The sequence below is a fragment of the Aedes albopictus genome, chromosome 3 (assembly GCF_035046485.1).
Source record: "Aedes albopictus strain Foshan chromosome 3, AalbF5, whole genome shotgun sequence".
Lineage (NCBI taxonomy): Eukaryota > Metazoa > Arthropoda > Insecta > Diptera > Culicidae > Aedes > Aedes albopictus.
Window position 1 is genome coordinate 81,383,763 of NC_085138.1, and position 17,353 is coordinate 81,401,115.

Below are 17,353 nucleotides of genomic sequence, written 5' to 3' on the forward strand. Positions count from 1 at the left end.
GGTTGTCCGTAATCTGACCGAAATTAGGTTACCCTCCAACTGCTGGCTGAAGTTATCTCCATTAGCCCACTTTTGGGCAGCAAGTCAAAAATGACCAAACGCGAATAGCCCTTCTGCATAGTTTATTATGATTCATCTGTCCTTATCATGCTGGAACTAAACGGCACCGGGCACCGACGATGGGGCTCAGCGTTGGAGATCCAGTTGTGAGGCCACCATTAAGCTTTTTTATAGAGATTTTCAGCCAGAAGCTGGTTCATCTCCAAGCATCTGTTGTTGAAGACCAGTAACCGTTGAATGTTCTCCAATGATACACACCAGGTTTCACTAGCGCACAGCAGCACAAATTGAACGCTTGAGACTCCATGGTGGAATTGCAGAATTTGGCTGATTGATTTCGACCATTGTTTCACACATTCTGAATCAATCATAGGTAATATTGTACATGGAACTGATCATTCCCTCCGTCTTCCACTCCATTTTCAGACGAATTCTGCGAAGACTACCCGCACAACCTGATCCCCACGCCGGGTTACTGGATCGAGTGCTCCCGCCAGAAGATAGCCTTCCCCAATCAGCACACGATATGGGACGACAGCGAATCCGAGCACGAGGATGCCGCCCGCGGTGGCATCGAACCGCAGCTCGAACGCAACTGCAGCGACCTCTACGAAGACGACGAAGACTCGGACAACGTGCCAAGGTAAGGCGGTTGTTGATGGTTCATCCTCTTAGTAGTGCAGTAGATGTAGAGTAGAATCGTTTCTTCTTTTCTTCTCTCTGTCTCTGTCTCTTTCTTTCTCTTGGACTCTAAATGCGTAATATATGAAACACGCTGAATCACCCTCCTCGAATCATGTACTCGAAATTCACTCCAAACCACAAACATACATACACTCACTCACGCACAATCACACTCGATTCCCGCCACTTACCAGTCAGCATTTCCGCAGAAAAAAGACAGCGATCGAGGATCAGTGGGAGCAGCAGCAGGGCTTCGAGTTGACCTCCGTCGAGCAGGAAACGTACGAGAAGTACTTCTACGGGACCGAGCACTGGAACTACTTCACCAACGACGAGGACCTCGGCCCGGTGATCCTCTCGATCAAGCAGGAAACGATCAACGGGCGCGATCAATTTAGGATACTAGTTAGAGCTATATCGTACACCGTACATGGACTGATACCAGCCTCTTGTGTTTTTGCCGATAGGTAAGTTTGCGCGATAATTTTGAAATTTTATGGAATTTTAAAGCTAGTAATGAGATTTGTTGAACCAGTCAACAAAGTCGAGGGTCTTGGAATCTTAGCAGTCAGGCCTATCTATAAAACCTGTTTAGTGTAGTTTATGGATATTATTTGGCAAAATTTTAGACACTTAGGCTGATACAAATTTCATTTTCACTTTTGGTCCCCCCCCCCCCCCCCTCTTCAAAATATTTTGGCAGTATTTTGCATTTTGAGGGGGCAGATCTGGGTCTTTCTGAAAGTTCCGATGAGTTTTTAATATGTTTCAGATTAAATGATTTATTATTTTTAAAACCAAATTCTCAATCCTGGATTGCCTGTTCGGTACTTTTTTTTGACGAAATTAGAGCAGCAGAACTATTTCGGTAGTTTCGGTAATTGATGTTACTGCGGCTTAGTACTCCAACTGTCCAAAACGTGAGCAAAATTCACTTTTGCTCTATGTTCAGCTGTTCTATTTTCGTCTTAGATTACCGAAGTCGGTATTCCCATTGCTTCGGTAGATCATGTTCCCGGGGGTCTTGTAATAGTTTTCTGGATATTCCTGCCTGGATATTCATTCCATAATTTCTCTTTATTCTCCGAGGGATTACAAAATTTGCCGTATATTCTGAAATTCCTACAGAAGTGCCTCCAGGAATTGCTCCAGCGGGTCCTTGGGAACTGGGAAGTAGTTCGAAGCGTTCTTCCAGAATTATTTTCTATAATTGGTTCAGGGATTCCTTCAAATCGAAATTTCTGTAAATTTCCGTAGGGATTCCTCCAAAAAATCTTCAGGGAATCACTAACTGCATTCCTACCAGAACTCCTCCGGAAACTCATCCACGATTACCTCCTGGAATTCATAACGGAATTCCTCAAGTAATTCCTCCAATATCCCTTCTGGGAATCAATCCGAAAATACTGCACGCAATTCCTCCAGAAAATCTTCCGAGAATTGATCCAGAAATTCTCTGGGAATTCCTACAGAAATGCTTCTAGGAATTCCTCTAGAAATTCGTCCGGTTCTTCTCCCAGAAATTCCACCAGGGCTTCTTCCTGAAATTCTTACAGGAATTAATCCAGAAATTCCACCGGTATTTCTTCATATAATTCCTCCAGAAAATCTTCTTGGAATACCTCGAGAAAGTCCTTTAAGAATTTCTCCAGAAATCCTCCGGAAATTTATCCAGAAATTTCTTCGAGAATTTCTCTGAAAATTCTTCTAGGAATTCCTCCAGAAATTTCTCAGTGAATTTCTCCAGGAATTCCTCCAGAATTTTTTCTGGATATTCCTCCAGAAATTCCTTCGTGAATTCCCCCACAAATTTCTTCGGGAATTCTTCCAGAAATTCCTTCAGAAATTTCTCCAGGAATTCTTTTGGAAATTCCTCCGAAAATTCCTTCGGGAATTCTTCTAGAAATTTCTCCGGTGATTCCTCCAGAAGTTCCTCCTGGAATTTCTCCACAAACTCTACCGGCAATTCCTCCAGAAATTTCTTCCAGGAGTTCTTCTGGGAATTCCTCGAGAAATTCCACTGGAAATTTATCCAGAAAATGATTGGAGAATTCCTCAATAAATTTCTCCACAAAAAACTCCGATAAATCTTCAAGAAATTACTTCGGCAATTTCTCCAGGAATTCCGCTGGGAGTACCTACAGAAAAACATCAGTAAATTCCTCCAGAAATTTCTCCTTTATGAATTCATCCAGAAATTCAAGCGGATATTTATCAACAAATTACTCCGGGAATTCCTCCAGAAGTTCCTCCAGGAATTCCACAAGAAACTCCTCCGCGAGGTCCTCCAGAAACTCCTCCGGGCATTCCTTTACAAAATCCTCCGAGAAATCCTCCAGAAATTCCTCCGGGAACTCCTTTAGAAATACCTCTGGGAAATCTTCCAGACATTACTCCAGAAGTTCCTACAGATTTTCTTTTGAAAATTCATCCAGAATTTCCTTTGAAAATTCTTCAGCATATTCCTCAGTAAATTTCTCCAGAAACTCCTCCCGACATTTATCCGGAAATTCCTTGAGAAACTCCTCCGGGAATGCATCCAGAAATTCCTCTGGGAAATCCTCCAGAAGTTGCACCTGGAACTCCTCTAGAAATTCCTCCGGGAAATCTTCCAGAGATTACTCCAGCAGTTCCTACAGAAGTTCTTCTGGGAATCCTTCCTGAATTTCCTCTGGGAATTCCTCCAGAAATTCTTTCGCAAATTCCTGAGTGAATTCCTCTAGAAACTCCTCCCGAAATTCCTCGAGAAACTCTTCTGGGAATGCATTCAGAAATTCCTCCAAAAAATCCTCCGGGAAATCCTCCCGGAGTTTCTCAGAGAACCCCTTTAGAAATTCCTCCGGGAAATCTTCCAGAAATTACTCCAGGAATCCCCCCAGAAGTTTTTTCCGGGAATTCCTCCAGAATTTTCTCTGGGAATTTCTTCAGAAAATCGTCCAGAAATTCCTCCATGAATTCTTCCAGGAACTCCTCCCGAAATTTCTCCAGAAACTTCTCCGGGAAGCATCCAGAAATTCCTCTGGGAAACACTCCAGAAATTCCTCCAGAAATTTATTCGGGTATTTCTGCAGAAATTCCTGAGGGAATTCTTCCAGAAATTCGACCGAGAATTCTTCAAGAAATTTATTTGAGAATACATCCAAAAACTCCTCCAGGAAATCTTCCAGAGATTACTCCAGTAGTGCCTACAGAATTTCTTCTGAGAATTCATCCAGAAATTCTTCCAAAAATTCTTCCGCATACTCCTCAGTGAATTTCTCCAGAAACACCTCCCGAAATTTCTCCGGGTATTCCTCGTGAAACTCCTCCGGGAATGCATCCAGAAATTCCTCTGTGAAATCCTCCAGAAGTTCCTCCGGGAACTTATTTAGAAATTCCTCCGGGAAATCTTCCAGAAATTACTACAGCAGTTCCAACAGAATTTTTTCAGGGAATTCCTCCAGAATTTCCTCTGGGAAATCCTCCAGAAACTCTTCCGCAAATTCCTCAGTGATTTCCCCCAGAAATTCCTCCCGAAATGTCTTCGGAAATTCCTTGCGAAACTCCTCCGGGAATGCATCCAGAAATTCCTCCAGAAGTTCCTCCGGGAACTCATTTGGAAATTCCTTCGGGAAATCTTCCAGAGATTACTCCAACAGTTTCTACAGAAGTTCTTCTGGGAATCCCTCCAGAATTTCCTCTGGGAATTCCTCCAGAAATTCTTTCGCGAATTCCTCAGTGAATTCCTCGAGAAAACTCCTTCCGAAATTTCTCCGGAAATTCCTCGAGAAACTCCTCCGGGAATGCATTCAGAAATTCCTCTGGGAATTCCTCCAAAAAATCCTCCGGTAAATCCTCCAGATGTTACTCCGAGAACTCCTTTAGAAATTTCTCCGGGAAATCTTCCACTCTGGGAATTCCTCAAGAAATTCTTCCGCAAACTCTTCAAGAAAGTCCTCCAGGAATTCATTCAAAAATTTCTCTGGAAATTCTTCAAGAGAATTCATCTAAAAATTCTTCCGAAAATTTCTTCAGAAATTCTCTTGGAATTTGTCCGGAAATTCCTCCGGGTGTTTCTTCATAAATTCCTACGGGAATGCATCCAGAAAGTCCGCAGGAAATTCCTCCAGATTTTTTTTAAATCTTTATTTCTGTGTATTTTAGCTATTGCTAATTCTACACTAAATTCCTCCAAAAAATCTTCCGAGAATTCATCCAGATATTCTTCGGGAATTCCTGAGAATCCAGATATTCCTCCAGAAATTCTCCAGAGAAGTTTTCTCAAAGAAACCTTAAGAAAATCCCTTTCACTCAAGGATGACCCAAGACAATTCCACACAAAACCCTCAAGGAGTTTCTTCAGTGGAACTTCAAAAATTATCTTAGATATTCTTCAAGGAATTCCCTTGGCGATTACTGATAAAATTTCGGCAGGGATCCTCAAGAAATTTCATCAAAGAATCCTTAAAAAAATTTCCGCATGGATTACTTAAGGGATTTCCTCAGGGATTCTTCAAGAAATTACCTCAGAGCATCTACAAAGGATTTCCGTCAAAGATTACTCAAGAAATTTCCGCAGTGGTTTATCAGGGATTTTCATCTGGAATTTCTTGAGAAATTTCCTCAGAGAATTCTCAATGAATTCACTCAGGGATAGCTCCTGGAGGAACCATCAAAGGAATTTCTGGAGGAATCCTCAAAGGAATTCCTGGAGAAATCTTCAAAGGTATCCCTGGATGAATCCTCAAAGGAATTCTTGAAGGAATCCTCAAAGAAATTTTTGGAGGAATCATCAAAGGAATTCCAGGCAGAATCTTCGAACGAATTTCTGGAGGAATCGCCAAAGGAATTCCTGAAGTAATCATCGAAATTCCTGGAGGAATCCACAAAAGAATTCATGGAGACATCCTCAATTTTTTTCCTGGAGGAATCCTCGAAGGAATCCCTGGATGAATTTTCGAAGGAATTCCTGGTGGAATTATCGAGGGAATTACAGGAGGAATTACACTAGCGTGCACAGGGAGGGGCAAGGGGGGGCACTTGCCCCCCCTTCTATAAAAAAATTCTATGCACCATTTTTTGCAATTCAAGCACCTTGGATCTTACCACGCAGCTATGGTGCACCATTGACACATACAATTTCTTAGTATCTCATGCACAACCATGATGTTCTCAGAATCATCTAGGCTAAACTCACGCACCATCTTCTAACTAATCAGTGATGTCAGCACCACATTTGAAAAACATGCACCATTTTGGCATTTCGTATTCCAAAACTGTATTCCATGTACGTGATCCATGATGACTTCGGCACCACATTGAATTCTAAGCACCATTTTTGCAATTCGTGCACCTAGCCATACAAAACAACGAGTATCACTGAATAACAGTGACGACTAATACAGCACACTAACATCATGCACCTTCTTCAAAGCTTTCAATGCACCACAGAATGATCTAGGTATTCACGTATTATGATGATCGCATGAAATGTCTTTTTATCAATTAAGTATCTAAAACCTCATACTGATATGCACCATCATGAAACTTCATGCACCATCACAGGTCATCAAGCACCATTTCAGCGTTTATCATATCATCTAGGCATCTAAAGCACCGTAATGCCGTGAGCATCACATAAAATACATTTCTTTTTGTATGCTATGCACCATTTTTGCAATTCGTGCACCTAACCATATTGATAAGCTTCGAAAAACGGTGACAACTAATGCATCATCTAGTATCATGCACCTTCTTCAAAGCTTTCCAACCACCATTTTGGCATTCACTATATCATCTAGGCATCTTATGCACCATTATGATGTGGTGCACAAGTGAATTTGATGCACCATTTCGGCATTTCGCATACAAAATAGCATTCATTGTACCTGGACTATGTTGATTTCTGTGCCGTATTGAGTTTCCTGCACCATTTTTGCAATTCGTGCACCTACATATGGAATTTGTTGAGTATAACTGAATCATGGTAAAACTAATGCACCATACAGACATCATGTAGCTCCTTTGCATTCCATGCACCACCATGATGATCACATAAATATCTAAGCACCATCTCACGCGTCATCTAAGCATTTAATTCACATTTGAATTTGAATTTGAAGCTCCATTTTGCCATATCGTACACCCGATTGTATTCCATGTACCTGATCCATGTTAACTTCCGCACCACATTAAATTCTGTGCATCATTTTTGCAATTCTTGCATTTTGGATCTAACCACCCAATGTTGAAAATCACTGAATCATGGTGGCAATAAATGCACCCCTGATACATACAATTTCTTAGTATCTCATGCACACCCATGATGTTCTCAGAATCATTTTTAGGCTAATCTCACGCACCATCTTTTAACTAATCAGTGATATCAGCACCATATTCGAATAACATGCACCATTTTGGCATTTCGTATTCCAAAACTGTAATACATGTACGTGAACCATGGTGACTTCGGCACCACATTTTTGCAATTCGTACACCTAGCCATACACAATGGCGAGTGTCGCTGAATAACGGTGACAACGAATACAGCACACTAACATCATGTACCTTCTTCAAAGCATCCACAGAATGAACTAGGTATCCACGCATTATACTGGTCTCATGCACTATCTTTTAATCAACTAGAAATCTAATGCATCATACTGATATGCAGCATCATTAAATTTCATGCACCATCAATGCTTTCCAAGCACCATTTCAGCGTTTACTATATCATCTAGGCATCTGATGCACCATTATGTTGTGAGCATCACATAAAATACCTATATTTTGTAATCTATGCACCATTTTTGCAATTCGTGCACCTAACCATGCAACATGTTGATAATCTTTGAATAACGGCGACAACTAATTCAGCACACTAGCATCATACGCCTTCTTCAAAGCTTTCCATGCACCATTTTGGCATTCATTATACCATCTAGGTATCTTATGCACCATTATGATGTGGTTTACATTTGAATTTGATGCACCACTTTGGCATTTCGCATACAAAATAGTATTCCACGTACCTGGAACATGTTGATTTCTGTGCCACATTGAGTTTCCTGCACCTTTGGGGCCGTCCATATACCACGTGGACAGAAAATTCATAATTTTTGACCCCCTCCCCCCTCCTCGTGGACAAGCGTGGACTTTTCATTGACCCCTACCCCCCTCCCCCAATGTCCACGTGGACATCCGAAAAAAGTTTTTTTCATATTTCTAAAATAAATGGGAAAAGTGATTTTGTAAGGCTTTTTTTAATATTTTTTTTTTTTGTAAACAATGTCTTAAATATAATTGAAAACTTTATAAAATACAAATATTCTAGAGCTTTACGTAGTATACAAACAAGTAGCACAAAATAGGTACCTACAAGTTTTCAACATTGTTTTTATTTCAGCTTAATGTTTTTGAGAGTGGGTTCGATTCTTGCTCCACTTGGTGAAAAATTTCCGTCAAACGGAAAATTCTTCACTGGCTGTTTTTCGTGTGATGTCCATCGCCTAATTTTAGTGATTGTTCAATGTTTGGTCTGTACAACCTCTGGTTGAAGACGGTGTTTTTCAGAATGTTTGTTCAATCTATGATTGTCTGATTGTTTTGTAGAGATAAGGTAATTTTAAATCTTAGATTTTTGTTGAAATAAGACTTTATTTCTTAGATTCTTACAAAAAAACAAGATTTACAGCAACTAAGTTGTTCTGCTGAGGTTTAGACTTTAATATCCATTAGAAACATCTTAAATTTTAAAGGAACCTACAAAACAAAGTTTTTGAGATAAGCCTGCAAATCCCTACATGTATTTTGAAACTTTGAAGTAGTTTCAAAATTTGATATGAAACTTCGAAAAATCCATACAGAACTTCAATGAAAATTGTCTGACTGAAACACCAACATTTGCATGGTCTACACTCCATTTTAAATCTCCAGAATATTCCTCGATGAAGAAAACTAAGTAATTAAAAATTCTGATAATTTAAATCAAATTAGTCTGTTTATCAATACCATGATTTTTTTTTCATGAAGAAGTAACTTGAAATAAATTGTATGAAAGAACTGTTGAAGAGAATCTCATTAATAATGCGACATAATTTGTTTCGTTTGTAGATTATTGTTTCCTAATTTATATGTCAATGTTGTCCACGTGGACATTTGACGAACCCCCACCCCCCTCTCCGTGGACTAGCGTGGACTTTTCGCTAATCCCCTCCCCCTCCAAGCTGTCCACGTGGTATATGGACGGCCCCTTTGCACGAATTGCATGTGCACCTTAATATGAAACATGACGAGTATAACAGAATCATGGTGAAGCTAATGCACCATACATACATCATTCATTCCAGGCACCACCATGATGTTCACAGAATCATCTAGGCACCATCTCACGCACCATCTTTAAATCAAATATGTGTCTAATTGCGAAATAATGCACCATCGTTAAATTTCATGTATTACTAAAGCTTTTAATGCGTAATCGTGGTGTTCACTATATCATCTAGGCATCTATTGCACCATTATTATTGTATGAAGTTTGGTACATCGAAATTGCATTTCTTTTACGATGTCAACTCTAATGCATCATACTGACATCAAGCGCCATCTTTGAATGACATGCTTCATATCAGCATTTAATGCACCATACCAATGAACTCAGTGTTATCAGAAGATCCTATACACCACGGTGACATCATGCACCTTTATTGCCGCAAGCAATTTGATTTTTACGCAGCACCAACATTTTTATGTTTACACCATCTCCAAATCTTATGTTTCATCTTCTTCTATATTCTATAAATCAAATTGCAATTACTTGCCACGCATGCACTATCTCGACGTTCCCTTGATCATTAAGGTATATAATGTACAATACTCACATCACACACGTTTTTAAAATTCTATGCACCTTCTTGGTGTTCATTGTATCATCCACAATTGCATTTTATATAGGTACCATTTTGTGATTCGCGCATCAAAACAGCATTCCGTGAATCATTTTGAGATCACTTTACCAGCTCGAGAAATATCTGGAGTAATCCGTGAAGGCATTCCAGGAGAAATCTCTGGAGAAATTTCAGGAGGAATCCTTGAAGGACTTTCTGGAGGAATCCCTGAAGGCATTACTTTACTAAAGAAGTGCTTGAAAGAATTCTTGAACGAAGCTCTCAAATACTGGAAGAGGAGTCTAGAGAAATTCCTGTAGAACTTGCAGGAGGTACTACTAAAGGAATTGCTGGAAAAAATATTGAAGGAATTCCCTGGAGGCATTCCTAAAGGAATCCTTGAAGAATTTCCTGGGGGAATCTTTAGAGGAATTCGTGAAAGAGTTCATGGAGGAATTTGTGGAGAAGTATTTCGAAAAACTCCTGGACAAATTTCTGGAAGAGTTCCAGCAGGGGCTCATTAGCGAACCCCTGGAGTAAACTCTGGAGGCATTCCTGGAAGAAACCCTGGAGAAATTCCTGGAAGAATTTCTGGAGGAATCTCTGAAGGCATTCCTGAAGGAATCCTTGGGAGAATGCCTGGAGGTTTTCTTGTAAGAATTCTTGGAGGAACTTCTGGAAGAATGTCCGGAGGAATTTCTGCAGGAATCCCTGAGGAAATTCCTAGAGGGACATTTGGAGGAGTTTCTAGAAGAATTCCTGGAGGAAGCTATGAGAAATTCCTGGAGAAATCCCTGGTGTAATCCCTGGAGGAATTCCTGAAGGAATCAGTGAATTACAGGATGAAACACTGGAGGGGTAAAAGAAGGAATCCATGAAATAATTCATGGATGAATTGCTGGAGGAATTCCTGAAGGATTTTTTGGAAAAATTCCTGCATGAATTTGTGGAAGAATTACTCGAGGAATTCAATAACGAACCCTTGCAGAAATTACTGGAGAAATCTCTGGAGGAATTTGTGGAGCAATTTCTGGAGGAATCAGTGGAGACATTCCTGAAGGAAATTTGGAAGAATCCGCGAAAAAATTCTTGGAGGAATTTCTGGAGGCATTCTTTCAAGATTCATCGGAAGAATTTCTGGAAGATTTTCAGGAGGAATACTTGGAGGAATCCCTGGAGACATTCATAGAAAAAATCCTAGAGAAAGCTTTGGAAAATTCCTGGAGAAATCCCTGCTGTAATCCTAGGAGGAATTCCTGAAGGAATCCGTAAAGCAATTCAAGGATCAATCCGTGAAGAATTATTAGAGAAACTTCTGGAAGAATCCCTAGCGGTTTTTCTAGAGAAATTCCTAAAAAATGTAGGAATTCCTGGAAGAATTTCTGGAGGATTTTCTGAAGGAATTCTTTTAAAAATTTCTGGAAAAATATTTGCGGCTTCCTGGAGGAATGATTAAAGGAACTCCTCGAGCAAAAGAATTCCTAGAGGGATTTTTGAGCAATATCTAAAGAAATTCATTGATGAATCCCTGGAGGAATTCCTGACGAAATCTATGGAGGGATACCTGAAGAAATTTTTCGAGGAATTGCTGGAAAAGTTCCAGGAGAAGTTTTTTTCTGAAGAAATCCGTGTATAAATTCTTGTAGGAATACCTAGCGGAATTCTTGGAGGAATCCATGAAGAATTTTAAGATGATTTTCCGGAGAAACTAATAGCGAAATTTTTACAGTTGTCCCAGGAGAAATTTCTGGACAGATTCGTTGAAAAATTCCAGAAAAAAAATAAATCCTGAAAAAATGTCTGTAGAAATCCCTGGAAAAATTTCTCGAGGAATTCCTGGAAGAATTGCGGGAGAAATTTCTTCAGGATTTTCTGGAGAAATCCGAGTTGGAATTCCTTTAGGTGTCCTTGTAGAAATTCCTGGAGGAATCTCTGTAGAAATTCCCGAAGGTATTCAAGATGGAATTAACGAAGGAATTTTTGAAGGGATAATGGTGGAATTCCTGGAGAAATTTCCGAAAGAATTCTTTAAGGTATTTTTTGCGAAACATTCCTGGAGAAATTCCTGGATGATTTTCTTGAGGAATCTCTGGAGAAATTCCTGGAGGAATCCATGTTTGAATTCCGGGAGGTATTTCTGGATAAATTCCTGAAGATTTTTTTGGTGCAATAACTAGAGAAATTCCTGGATGAATTCTTTAAGGAATTTCTGGACAAATATTTAAGGCTTCCCGGAGGAATGTCTAGAGGAACTCCTCGAGGAATTTGTGAAGGATTTTTTTTGAGTAATTTCTGAAGAAACTCATAGATGGATTCCTGGATGAATTCCCGAAAAAATTCCTGGAGAAATTCCCAGAAAAGATCCGGGAAAAATCCCTGCTGTAATCCTAGGAGGGATTCCTGAAGGAATCTGTGGAGGAATTCAAAGATGAATCCCTGGAGAATTCCTAGAAAAATTTCTGGTAGAATCCTTAAAGGTTTTTCTGGAGAAATTCCTGAAAAAATAAAGTAATTCCTGGAAAAAATTCTTGAGGATTTCCTGAAGGAATTCTTTGAAAAATTTCTGGATAAATATTTGCGGCTTCCTGGAGGAATGATTTAAGGAGCTACTCGAGCAATTTCTGAAAGATTTCCTAGAAGGATTTTTGAGGAATATCTGAAGAAACTCATTGATGGAATTACTGGCGAAATCCATGGAGGAATCCCAGGAAAAATTTCTCGAGAAATTTCAGGAAGAGTCCCGGGAGAAATTTCTTCAGGATTTTTTGGAGGTATTCATTTATGAATTCTTAGAGGAATAACTAGAGAAATTCCTGGATAAATTCTTTAACGAATTTCTGGATAAATTTATAAAGCTTCCTGGAGGAATGTCCTCGAGGAATTAATGAAGGATTTTTTTGAGCAATTTCTAAAGAAACTCATGGATGAATTCCCGAAGAAATCTCTGTAGGAATTCCTAGAGAAATTCCCGGAAAAGATCCGGAAAAAAATCTTTTAGGATTTTCTGGAGGAATTAGTCTAGGAATTTCTGGAAGAATCCCTGGAGACAATATTGGAGGAATTCTGGTGGAAATTCTTAAAGAATTTTCTGTAGGAATTCCGGCAGCAATCCCTGGAGGTATTTCATAAGGATTCCATGGAAGTATCCCTGGAGGAATTCCTAGAAGAGTTCTAGGAGAAATTGATTTAGGATTATGTGGAGGATTCCGTGAAGGATTTTCTGGAAAAATCTCTGGATGAATGCCTTCAGAAATTTCTGGTGGAATCCATGGAGGGAGGAATTTCTGAAGGAATTCCTGAAAAAAATCCTGGAGAAATTCCTGGAGGAATCGATGGAGGTATCCCTGAAGAAATTCTTGGAAGGGTTCCGGGAAACATTCCTTTAAGATTCTCCAATTCCTTGAAGAATCCCTGGAGGAAATATTGAAGAAATTCTGGCAGACATTCCTAGAGGATTTTTTCTAGAAGAAATTTCATGAGGAATCTCTGGAGGAATTCCTGGGGGTAATTCTGGAGGAATTCCTGGAGGTAATTCTGAAGAAATTTCTGGAGTATTTACTGGAGGAATTATTTGGGGAAATTCTGGAGAAATATATGAGGCTTCATGGAGAAATTTCTGAAGGAACTCCTCGAGGAATTTCTGCAGGATTTTTTTAAGAATTTCTGAAGATTTTTTTTAACAAATCCCTGCAGGAACTCCTTGGGAAACTCCTAGAAAAAGATCTTGAGGAATTCTTTGAGGAATGCAAGGAGAAATCCCTGTAGTTTTGGTGAAAATTCCCAGAGGATTTTTTTGGAGGAATCCCTGGAGGAGTTCCTGGTAGAATTTCTGGCGCTCTTCCTTAAGCAAAAATTTCTTAAGATTTTCCGGAGGATTTTTTGCGGAATTTCTGAAGAAATTCATGGATGAATCCTCGGAGGAATTCCTGAAGAAATGCCTTGAGAATTTCCTGGAGGGAATTTTTCGAGGAATTCTAGGAGGAATTCCTGGAAGAGTTCCGTTAAAAATTCATTTAGGATTATCTGGAGGAATACGTGGATCAATTCTTGGAGGAATCCCTAGAAGAAATATTGTAGGAATTCTGACAGTCATTCCTAAAAGAAAATTTCAAGAGGAATCTCTTGAGGAATTATTGGAGTATTTACCAGAGGAATTATTTGAGGAATTTCTGGTGGAATATATGAGGCTTTCTGGAAAATTAATGCAGGAATGCCTGAAGGAATATATGGAGGAATTCTTGAAGACATTAATTATTGCATCACTGGAGGAATTCCTGAAGAAATTTCAGGAAAAAATGCTGGAAAAATTCCTGGGGGATTCCGTGGAGGATTCCCTGGTGAAATTTCTCGCTGAATCATTCGAGGAACTCCTGGAGGAATTCCTGGAAGAGTTTCGGGTGAAATTACTTTAGGATTTTCTGGTAGAGTCCATGGATGAATTTCGGGGAGAAATCCCTGGAGGCATCTCGGAGGAATTTCTGGAGGAATGTCTGAAGGAACTACTAAAGCAAATTCTGAACGAATACCTGGAGGATTTTTTTGAGCAATTTCTGAAGAAATTTATGAATGAATTCCTGCAGGAATTCTTGGATAAATTGCTGGAAAAAATCCTGAAGGAATCCGTGGAGGATTTCCTGGACAAATTCCTTGCGTAATTCCTCGAGGAATTCATGGAAGGGTTCCGGGAGACATTCTAGGGGAACTCAAGCAGACATTCTTAGAGAATTTTCTGAAGGAATTGCTGGAGGAATATCAGGAGTTCTTTCTCGACAAATTTCTGAAAAAAATTCCTGGTGGAATTTGTGGAGGATTTTTTTGTGGAATTTCTGAAGACATCCATGGAGGAATTTCTGATGAAATTGTTTGAGAATTTCCTGGAGGAATCCATGGAAAAATCCTTGGAGAAATTTCTGGAGGAATACCTGGAAGAATTCCGTGAGAAATTCCTTTAGCATGTTATGGAGGCATCCGTGGAGGAAATATTGGAGAAATTCTGACAGACAGACATTCAGGATTTTTCCTAGAAAAATATCAGGAGGGATCTCTGGAGGAATTTTAGGAGTAGTTACTGAAGGAATTCCTGGAGGATTTATTTGAGGAACTTCTGGAGAAATATATGAGGCTTCCTGTCTGAAAGAACTACTCGAGGAATTTCTGAAGGAATTCCTGGAGGAATTTCTGGAAGAAATTTCTGAGGAATTTCTGAAGAAATTCAGTAATGAATCCCTGGAGAAATTCCTTAAGAAATTTCTGGAAAAAATCCTAAAGAAATTCCTGGAGGATTGCCTGGAGATATTCCTGGAAGAGTTTTGGAAGAAATTCCTTTAGGATTTTCTGCAGGAATCTGTGGAGGGATTCCTGAAAGAAATCACTGGTTGCATATTGGAGGAATTTCTAAAGAAATGTCTGAAGGAACCCCTCGAGGAATTCCTAAAGGAATATCTGGAGGAATTTCTGAAGAAATTCATTATTGAATCTCTGAAGGAATCCCTAAAAAAAATCCTGAAGAAATTACTGGAGAAATCTGTGGAGGATTTCCTGTAGAGATTCCTGGCGAAATTTTTGGAAGAGTTCCGAGAGACATTCTTTTAGGATTCTCTGGAGAAATTCTGGCAGAAATTCCTAGAGGATATTCTGGAGAAATCCCTGGAGGAATTCTTCGAGGATTTTTTTTTTTATGAATTCCTGTAGAAATTTCTGGCGTTATTTGATTTTTTGAAATATTTCATGGATGAATCCCTGAAGGAATTCCTGAAGAAATTCGTTGAGAATTTCCTGGATAATTTTCTGAAGGAACTCCTGGAGGAATTTCTCGAGGAATTCCAGGAAGATATTCTTCAGAAATTCCTTTAGGTTTTTCTGGGGGATTCCGTGGAGCAACTCCTAGGGAATCCCTGGAGGAAATATGGCAGACATTTCCAGAGGATTTTTCCTAAAAGAAATTTCAGGAGGAACTCTTGGAGGTAATTTTGGAAGAATTCCTGGAGTATTTATTGGAGGAATTCCTGGAAGAATTATTTGAGGAATTTCTGGAGAAACATATGAGACTTCCTGGAGGAATTTCTGTAGGAATTATTGGACGATTTTTTGGGGGAATTTTTGGAGGAACTCATGCACGAATCTTTGGAGAAACTTAAGGAATCTCTGTAGATTGCAACAAGGATTCCGATCAAAATGTTCTATCTAGGAGTTCTGACATTCTCCAATTCTAGCATCACTAATTGTCTAGGATAAAAATTCTTTCACAACGACAATATTTTTTTTCTATAATTGATAATTTTCTAGATATTCTCCATTATATTTGATACGTTTATAAAATTTTATAAGAGTCGAGATAATGACTTCATATTAAAGTTTCGTATTGCCTTGAAATCATCACCATCCGAAGCCTTCTCCAGAATCCCAATATGAAGTACTTGGCGATGTTAGCACCACAACATGTTGAAACCCCTACTTTGGGAATTCATATTGCGTGTAACACCATCATTCTATTTTGCACCATGATCATACATATATTGCACCATTATTATAGTGCCCCCCCTAAGCAAGAACCCTGCGCACGCTAGTGAGGAATTATCGTATGAATTCCTGGAGGAATCCCAAAAGACATTCCTGGTGGAATCGTGTAATGAATTCCTGGAGTAATCCCCAAAGGAATTCCTGCAAGAGTCCTCAAAGGCATTCCTTGAGGAATGTGCAAAGAAATTCCTAGAGAAATCAACAAAGGAATTCCTGGAGAAATCCCAGAAAGAATCTCTGAAGGGATTCCTGAAATCCCTTGAGGAATCCCTGGAGAAATTCCTGAAGGAATTCCAGGAGGAATCCCAGAAAGAATTCCTGGAGGAATTCCCCAATGAAATTTTGGAGGAATCGTTAAAGGAAAGGAATCCCCGAAGGAATTTCTGGAGGAAACTCCGAAGCAGTTCCTGGAGGAATCATTAAATGAATTCCTGGAGGAAATCTCACATTTATCCCAGAGGAATCCCCGAAATCCCAAATGTACCGGGTGAAATCCCTGGAGGAATGCGCATAGGAATTCCTAGAGAAATCAACAAAGGAATTCTTGGAGGAATCCCAGGAAAAATCTCTGAAGGAATTCCTGAAGAAATCCCTGGAGGAATTTCTGAAGGAACTCCAAGAGGAATCCCAGAAGCAGGGATTTGCGGCATGCACAGTGCGGTGCGAAAAAAAACCCTGTGCTCACACAATCTCAAGTGCTGACTTCCGTTTTTGCCGAGAGACAGAGACGTATGGGTGAGAGCTTTCGTAACTGTGCGAGAGACAAATCGCAGCACCAGCTCTACGGCGTGAGGAGTAAGGCACCGTGCTTGTGACTGTGCTTGTCAACAAGCAGAAAACATCACCTAATAAATGAGTAAGAGAGTTTGTGTTTTCGGCAAAGTTGTTAGGCTTGTCAAGGACTTACAAGTGATGGGTGTTTGATAAAAAAAATTTCCCCAATCATGCGTAGTGTCAAGCAAAGTGCAAAGCACAGAGACAAGCACCGAGAGAGTGCATACGACAGAGCGCGAGAGACAGGAGACCTCCAGCGCCCGGCAAAGTAAGCGTGCAACACACAACCGATTGCACGCACTCGCCTCCTTCTGGTTTGTTGTGTTGTCGCGTAGCAGCGTGTGCGGCGCGCATAGAGTTTTGAGTCGCACCCTCTCTCTCTCTCTTCTTGGCGTAACGTCCTCATTGGGACAAAGCCTGCTTCTCAGCTTAGTGTCTATGAGCACTTCCAC

At 39.9% G+C, this 17,353-nt stretch overlaps 1 protein-coding gene across 9 annotated transcripts in view; it reads left to right on the forward strand.

Moving 5' to 3' along the window:
- Positions 1-17,353, forward strand: part of LOC109401980 (uncharacterized) — a 596,458-nt gene that overhangs the window by 540,881 nt on the left and 38,224 nt on the right. For 7 of the 9 annotated variants that reach the window (XM_062859577.1, XM_062859578.1, XM_062859583.1 and 4 more), the window contains 2 exons: positions 487-703; positions 939-1,211. In XM_062859577.1, coding sequence (XP_062715561.1) covers positions 487-703; positions 939-1,211 — 490 coding nt within the window. The remainder of the gene's footprint in view (positions 1-486; positions 704-938; positions 1,212-17,353) is intronic. The other 2 variants (XM_062859579.1, XM_062859584.1) reach the window with 1 other exon arrangement.